Source organism: Sander lucioperca, chromosome 10 (assembly GCF_008315115.2).
Source record: "Sander lucioperca isolate FBNREF2018 chromosome 10, SLUC_FBN_1.2, whole genome shotgun sequence".
In the NCBI taxonomy this organism is placed as follows: Eukaryota; Metazoa; Chordata; class Actinopteri; order Perciformes; family Percidae; genus Sander; species Sander lucioperca.
In genome coordinates, this window is record NC_050182.1 from 23,221,194 (window position 1) to 23,230,095 (window position 8,902).

General features: G+C 41.0%; 1 protein-coding gene across 1 annotated transcript in view; it reads left to right on the forward strand.

Annotated features, from left to right (window-relative positions):
- LOC116066597 (adenylate cyclase type 3-like) overlaps nucleotides 1-8,902 on the forward strand; it is a 51,013-nt gene that overhangs the window by 40,417 nt on the left and 1,694 nt on the right. The window contains exons 15-20 of the mRNA XM_031322758.2: nucleotides 43-124; nucleotides 1,513-1,671; nucleotides 1,956-2,102; nucleotides 2,455-2,568; nucleotides 4,158-4,284; nucleotides 8,465-8,589. Of these exons, the coding sequence (XP_031178618.1) occupies nucleotides 43-124; nucleotides 1,513-1,671; nucleotides 1,956-2,102; nucleotides 2,455-2,568; nucleotides 4,158-4,284; nucleotides 8,465-8,589 (754 nt within the window). The remainder of the gene's footprint in view (nucleotides 1-42; nucleotides 125-1,512; nucleotides 1,672-1,955; nucleotides 2,103-2,454; nucleotides 2,569-4,157; nucleotides 4,285-8,464; nucleotides 8,590-8,902) is intronic.

Consider the following 8,902-nt stretch of genomic DNA (forward strand, 5'->3'; position numbering starts at 1 on the left):
TTACAGCAGAAGTTGCCAATATGTGAATGTTCTTTTTTGCAGTTCAAAGCTGGTGCCCTCCAAGTTCACAATGACAATTATGATCTTCATTATGATGGTCAGCTTCTATTATTTCTCCCGACATGTGAGTAAATGTCTACTGTTTTTAATGTACTTTAAAGGGTAACTACCGGTTTTTTTTTTTTCAACCTGACACAATCTTGCCGGCTGTACTAATAATACTTCTTTTGGGTAGTAACACCGTCACTAAATTGCAGAATGTGTTGTCTTTCTGTATGCTGTTAAAGGGTAACTACTGTTTTTTCAACCTCGACCCTATTTTCCTATGTTATAAAGAAAAAGTATAGGTTTTAGCACTAGCGACTTCAGAGCTGTTTCTGCTTAAACAGAAAGGTCTCAAAGAGGTCTGTCGCTGAAGGGATCCTTTCCATAATGTTGTCAGACATTTAGAATATTAATCTGAGTCTGTCAGTGACAAAACGAGCACTTTTGTTAAGGTAAATACAAGCTGGACAATTGCCCTATTAACTTACATTGTAGCTTGTTTCGACGCTGCCGACTGCAGCGATCTTGCTTAATACTGGACCAATGTCAAAGATTGTTGCTCCCATCAGTCACTAAGACACAAAACCATAGGAAAATAGGGTTGAAAAAACAGTAGTTACTCTTTAACAGCATACAGAAAGACAACAATTTCTGCAATTTAGTGATGGTGTTACTACACAAAACAATCAAAGTATTATTAGTACAGCTGCCAATATTGTGTCATCAGAGCATCGCTGTACTGTGATAGAAAAATGAGGGAAAAGTTTGATATAATGTTAAATGCTATTGTTAAATGTTAATGTTAAAATATATATGTATTTTTAAAGTAGCAGGAAACTTAAATTGGACATATGTTGGCAGGGTTTTCCCATGTGGAGTGTTTTCCCATGTGGAGAAAGACAGATATCTGTTTATGACTCTCTTTTTGTTTGTACCTCAGAAAAAATTCTAAATACATGTAAATTGGTGAATGCCACAAATTCGCTTAAATCACTATATATATGTGAATGTATCTGTTCGTACCTCCTGGGGCCCATTGTCCTTCACTTTAGATGATACAGTTTGATTTAACTTATTGATTATTAATATACTTGACCTAGGATAGAAATGTTCTATTGAGCTATATTTTCCTGACATTGTGTTACTTGAGCTGCCCAAAACCTGAATTATTAAGATACAATCCTTCACATGTAGTCACATGTAGCTGTGCAAATAAAACATAATGTACAGAGAAGCACCATACATTACACCTTTCTTAATGAATTATGGTCAAGCAGTCAAGTGGCATTTGCAAATAAAGATTAGTTTCACAAAAATACACCTCTAAGGGGAATCACTGAACACTTTTTGGGATTAACATGGTCGTGTAAGTGCATCGATTACCAACAAAAGATTTCAGTCATATCAGCTTGCAAATCCACATGCTGGTCAAATGCTAACATCAGTCCCTGATGTTGCTGCCTGAAGGTGGAGAAGCTCGCCCGCACCCTTTTCCTGTGGAAGATTGAGGTCCATGAGCAGAAGGAGAAAGTGTATGAGATGAGGCGCTGGAATGAAGCACTGGTGACCAACATGCTACCTGAACATGTTGCTCGACACTTCCTGGGCTCCAAGAAAAGGGATGAGGTAAGATCCTCACCAGGTAGGCCTCTACTTGACTCTGTGTTTGTGTAAAAGAAATATATCACTCATTGCTTTTTTTCCCCAAAAGTCATGTTATTTCATCTTGCCTGTCAGTTTACACTTCTAAAAAACACAGGGAACCCAGAAAGCGTATCTGTAGTATTCCTGTTATAGTTGTATCTTATAAAATCATATTGTAGTATTTTCAAGAAGTATTTCAGCAACATTTAAGTGTGGTTCTTCCTCATGTCTTACTCTACACACCTTGTTAATCTGACCTTTTCCAGGAGTTGTACAGCCAGTCCTACGATGAGATTGGAGTCATGTTTGCCTCAATTCCCAACTTCTCTGACTTCTACACAGAGGAGAGCATCAATAATGGAGGGATTGAATGCTTACGGTTCCTTAATGAGATAATCTCAGACTTTGACAGTGTAAGCTACTTTCCTCATTTTGCATCTGTTTTACTAGCAGTAATGGCTAGGGACACAAAGCATCACAGCAGAGACTGTAATAACACCCGTTTTACACATTTGACGGTTAGGTAGATCTATAATTCATTGAGAAATAAAAGTCATGTAACATGTTGCTAGCTTTAGTGCTGGCGATATGTGCGTGGATATTACAATTCTAGTCATTATCTTGCCTGTCAAACATCTGCTGAGCATTAGGATTTCCTCTTGACAAAAAAGAACTGCAGCTGTGATTGAAGTGGTCAGTGATTGAGTCCCTGTACTTACACCCTCAGTCCGTGTAAACGTAACCTTTCACCTGTATCCATTTCAGCTGCTGGATGAGCCTCAGTTCCGCTGCATCACCAAAATCAAAACCATCGGCAGTACCTACATGGCAGCATCAGGTGTCACCCCAGACGTCAGTAACGGCTACAGCTGCATGAAGGTTAGATTGGTCACATGACTTGTCCAGGCTTCAGTGTGTTTCTGACTGACTGAACCAAAATGAAAATTCACTCTAAACGTACAGTATGAGAAAACTCGTAGCATCGCTATGCTGATTTAAAATTAGAATATAATGATATATCAAAATAATATGGACATCATGATGCAATAGAGAGTCTTGGGGCCCTATTTTAATGATCTAAGTGCACGCCGTGAAGCGCCTGGCGCAGGTGCGTTTAGGGCGTGTCCAAATCCACTTTTGCTAGTTTGACGGCGAAACAAAGGGTCCGTGCCCCGGGCGCATGGTTCTAAAGGGTTGTACTTAGTGTCTTCATTAATTCATAGGTGTGTTTTGGGCGTAACATGTAATAAACCAATCAGAGTGTCATCTCCCATTACCTTTAAAAGCCAGGCACGTTTGTACCTTGGCGCATTGCTATTATGATGGAGGATTTGCACCTTAATATTTGTATTTGTAATCTTTTGCATGTTTGTGTGCTGCTGCGCTTCCCTGTGTGTGTCTAACAAGCATAGTGTGTGCGCTGTGCATAAGCCTAGGCGCATTTACTAATTTGCTGTTAAAATAACAATGAAATGCTGCGTTATTGACTTTAGACCAGGTTTTTGTTGGTCAATGGTGCGGTCACTTCCCGCTGCCTCAAGATAGCAATACGCCCAGAATGCACCTGAACACACCTCCCTGTAAGACCCAAGGGGCTGAGCGTCGCTTCAGAGCTCGAACCTCCTATGGCGCCATTTTGATGCTACAAAGCGATCACCCGACGTTAGCATTCCATTGACTGCCATTCATTTTGACGTCACTTTGACAGAGAATAACTTTACACCTGAAGCGTTTAAAGACTCTATTTGTCCGTTGTTTATTTCTAAAGAAACACGACAATGTATAAAAGGCTCCATTACCTTGTACCTCACGTTATGGCTCCGTAGCAGACGTTTTTATAAAAATAGGCTAACGATTGTGTCATAACCACGAGACTTACTGTCGCATAGTAGAGGAATTACCGTATAGTACAGGAGAAGCTCGCAGGCAGTTTCGATTTACATTAGCTGTTTAAGTGTAATTACTAATGTTAACTATCATTTTAGTGATCAATAATTAGCCTGTGTCTATGTTATCTCCTTACATATACCTACGCTCTCCGTCTCTGCTAGATTGGGAATGATTGAGATTTCTCTTGGCACAGCTACCAGAAGACTTCCAACTTTCAGACAGGTTGCTCACGGCACATTTACATCGTCTCTCTCAGTTGGAGGGTGCGCAGTAACGCTCAGCCATCACCGGAAAAGTGCTTCTAATATCCTTCGCTGGTCTCCGTCCAGATCAATGGGATCTGTTGGTCGATTCTTATATACTGTCTATGGTAAGACCAGCACGCCCATGGGCGCACAGATGGGTGCAGGAGCATTTGCTATTTAAACGATGCGGGCGCTGGACAGGAAATTAACACTTGCGTCGGGCTTTGTGCTGCGCCGGGTGCAAGATAGGGCCCTTGGACTTCACATATAAAATGCTGACTGTTTTTACCAGTCATGGTAATGGTGGTGAGATGTTTGGTTTTTGTCTGACAGAAAGAGGAGCAGTCTGACAGAGAGCGCTGGCAGCACCTGGCAGACCTGGCAGACTTTGCTCTGGCCATGAAGGTCACACTCATGAACATCAACTACCAGTCATTCAACAACTTCATGCTACGCATTGGTACGTGCTAACTCCTTCATTTATTATTTTCTGTGCGTGTGTGCTGTTGTACTTCTGTCCTCCTCACTTCAGCCTGCATGAGTAGTGTGTGACGGCTACCCCGCTGAAACTGCTGCGGCTCATATGCATGTGGTGTCGACACAGACAGCGTTGCTGCTGCGCCGTTGCTGCTGAAGCTCTGCCTGCGTTTCCACATTAGGTTTGCCTATGTTAATAGCCATAAATGATATCATGTTTCATTTAATTTAATTATAAATGTCATATATCTTTGTTTGAGACATAACAAGTTAATATTGTGTCCACAGAAAGGCTACATGGTTTTAATGGAGTTAAATATAAATATTTTTATTTTTTTGTGGATGTACCATATCCTACATATACACATTGGAAATGTAGTGAAAGTGTTTTCATGATCAATATGACTGTCAAAGGATCCTTTTACTGGACTTTTTGCTGCAAAACTGTATGTGTATGTATGTTACTGTATGCGAAAAAAGTGGTGAGACCTCAAATCTCTAGATGTTCCGCAGCCGACATGCAGCTGAGCCACACCTGAGCCACGCTGCTCAGGTGGGCAGGTGTGCCTGCTCCAAACTGTACACACGGGTGCCGGAAGAAAAAGCAACAGGTTCGGCAATGCACACGAGCTGCTCACACAGGTTGTGTGGCCTAGGAATTAAACTATGGATTCACCCTCTGGTGTCAGTATGGTTAGGAATAGGTACTCCACATATAATGTGATCCATTTCAGCTGGCATATGTACATGTATTTGCATGCATGCATCCAAAAACAAGTTGTCCTCAACGGATCTTTAACTTTTCCTACTATTTGGCATGTGTTTGTAAAATGCATTACAGATCAGCCAGCAATCTGTGGACACATTATTTATAGCTGTTGAAGCCTTCAAATATTTACTCAACCTATTGCTTCAACTTGGGGCTATCACAGTGTGCTAATAACACTGTGCAGCTTTAAAGGAAAGTTTTTATTTTTACAAACTGGGTCTTTCCATGGTTTTGCGCATTATTGTAATAACACGTTTTATTTACCAATTTAAGTGCTGAAAGATAGGGAATGATGACTATTGTCAAGTAAAAACAAAGAGTATAAAAGGCAACCTAACTAGCCAACAAAGAGGTGTTGAAGTCCACAGTTTACTCATATTACCTTGACCACTTCTTTCTTTGTAAAAATGAAGGTGACACAGTTATAAACAGTGATTGAAATGTTGCTTTAACTTTTGCAGAGCCTTTTATTCTACTTTGACCTACTGTACTGTAATTTGTATGCACATGCAGGATTACAGTGCAAAGATATACACATTTTTTGTGTCTGCACTTCCAAATGGGTAGGGTTAAATTGTATTAGTGTTGACTTTATTGTAACTACAAATCAAGTTTCCTTTTTAATTTTTGCCAAACATTGCATGCATGCTGTATATTTTTAATTGTTATACTTATTTTTCCTACCATTCAATGCATCCATTTGTTTCATTCTTTTATGTTAATATGAAACTTATTTGGCTGACTCTTAGCTGAGTTTTATAATCCATCACAGTGAGCATCAGTATTGTATTATTGTATTCATTTTTGTCAGAGTTGCATTATAAGTGCTGGGTAACGTGGTGCAGACCTTTTTTTAAGTGCAATAATCTGCACTTAAACAGTAGAACCAAATTTTAAGAGTCTGCTAATTGATTTTCATATCATAAGGAATGGTAGAAAAATACATCCAAAATCTAAAACTGAACAGCATGGTTTACCACGTACCTAGCTATGATGTAAAGTATGGGATACGCAGTAAATATTCTGCAACGTGCAGAATGAGTGCTATTGTGATTTTAAGGTGCTGTAGGTAGGATTGGGAAGATCCAGGACTTAGCCCAAAAATTTTAACATCGACAACCTCTCAGTCCCTCCCCCCTTTCTGCTAAAGCCCAAAATGGTCTCCTAAGACCCTCCCCCCACAACGGAGAATGAATGCGTGTGCATGAGCAGTGATTGACACGCAGTTAGACACCCCTCCCTGGCCCTGATTGGTGCATCTGAACAGGGAGCGGTGGATTTTTGCAAATCACACTACAGGCTCTAGGTGGAGCCAGAGGAGCTGGATTTATTTTTAAATGACCTGCTTCATGTAGTTCTACTGGAACATAGGGTCAGTTTCAGCAAATATGACAGAAAGTTAGTTTTATAAGGCTTACCTACTGCACCTTTAAAGGAACCTGTCTGGTAGTCTGACTGCTCGAGTTGCTAGTCCTACTGGATTTTGTTCTTGTCACTGCCTCACCAGAACTCTGCTGTAAAACTGCTGATTAAAATGCTACCATAACTGAAAGGAAAGATGGACTATATTAAAATAATATTAAAACAAGATGTTGGTTGAAAAAAAGGGGATTTTATTTAAAGGTTAGTTAGTTATCGGAATAAAGTTAAGAACTAGATTAGAATAAAGATTCAGGTGGGATTAATGATGAGCCAGATTCTCACAGGTGTAGTTTTAGCAGTCAATAATCTCACACACAGTGAGGAAAATAAGTATTTGAACACCCTGCTATTTTGCAAGTTCTCCCACTTAGAAATCATGGAGGGGTCTGAAATTGTCATCGTAGGTGCATGTCCACTGTGAGAGACATAATCTAAAAAAAAATAAATCCAGAAATCACAATGTATGATTTTTTAACTATTTATTTGTATGATACAGCTGCAAATAAGTATTTGAACACCTGTCTATCAGCTAGAATTCTGACCCTCAAAGACCTGTTAGTCTGCCTTTAAAATGTCCACCTCCACTCCATTTATTATCCTAAATTAGATGCCCCTGTTTGAGGTCGTTAGCTGCATAAAGACACCTGTCCACCCCATACAATCAGTAAGAATCCAACTACTAACATGGCCAAGACCAAAGAGCTGTCCAAAGACACTAGAGACAAAATTGTAGACCTCCACAAGGCTGGAAAGGGCTACGGGGAAATTGCCAAGCAGCTTGGTGAAAAAAGGTCCACTGTTGGAGCAATCATTAGAAAATGGAAGAAGCTAAACATGACTGTCAATCTCCCTCGGACTGGGGCTCCATGCAAGATCTCACCTCGTGGGGTCCCAATGATCCTAAGAAAGGTGAGAAATCAGCCCAGAACTACACGGGAGGAGCTGGTCAATGACCTGAAAAGAGCTGGGACCACTGTTTCCAAGGTTACTGTTGGTAATACACTAAGACGTCATGGTTTGAAATCATGCATGGCACGGAAGGTTCCCCTGCTTAAACCAGCACATGTCAAGGCCCGTCTTAAGTTTGCCAATGACCATTTGGATGATCCAGAGGAGTCATGGGAGAAAGTCATGTGGTCAGATGAGACCAAAATAGAACTTTTTGGTCATAATTCCACTAACCGTGTTTGGAGGAAGAAGAATGATGAGTACCATCACAAGAACACCATCCCTACTGTGAAGCATGGGGGTGGTAGCATCATGCTTTGGGGGTGTTTTTCTGCACATGGGACAGGGCGACTGCACTGTATTAAGGAGAGGATGACCGGGGCCATGTATTGTGAGATTTTAGGGAACAACCTCCTTCCCTCTGTTAGAGCATTGAAGATGGGTCGAGGCTGGGTCTTCCAACATGACAATGACCCGAAGCACACAGCCAGGATAACCAAGGAGTGGCTCTGTAAGAAGCATATCAAGGTTCTGGCGTGGCCTAGCCAGTCTCCAGACCTAAACCCAATAGAGAATCTTTGGAGGGAGCTCAAACTCCGTGTTTCTCAGCGACAGCCCAGAAACCTGACTGATCTAGAGAAGATCTGTGTGGAGGAGTGGGCCAAAATCCCTCCTGCAGTGTGTGCAAACCTGGTGAAAAACTACAGGAAACGTTTGACCTCTGTAATTGCAAACAAAGGCTACTGTACCAAATATTAACATTGATTTTCTCAGGTGTTCAAATACTTATTTGCAGCTGTATCATACAAATAAATAGTTTAAAAAAAATCATACGTTGTGATTTCTGGATTTTATTTTTAGATTATGTCTCTCACAGTGGACATGCACCTACGATGATAATTTCAGACCCCTCCATGATTTCTAAGTGGGAGAACTTGCAAAATAGCAGGGTGTTCAAATACTTATTTTCCTCACTGTATCAGTCTTAATCTTACATGTCGCATGTGTCAACACTCTCCTCCAGGTCTGAATAAGGGTGGAGTGTTAGCAGGAGTGATTGGTGCCCGAAAACCCCACTACGATATCTGGGGCAACACTGTGAACGTGGCCAGTCGCATGGAGTCCACAGGGGTTATGGGAAACATTCAGGTACAGCACTAAACTGTATTACAGATCTCTAGATTACTTAACACTAGGGATGTCCCGATCAGGTTTTTTTGCCCTTGAGTCCGAGTCATTTGATTTTGAGTATCTACTGATACCGAGTCCCGATCCGATACTTCTATAATAATTCAACTTTATAATACCTCCAGACTGCAGACATATTCGCGCTTTCCGCTTCAAGCTGCTTCCGTGTTCTACTTTGCCGGCATTTAACCAATAGCGTCTCTGCAACAAAGTGATGTCATGCCGCACGTGCTGCTGTTTCTGTGTGGAGTCAAAAGGGTCTAACTCTGTGCCA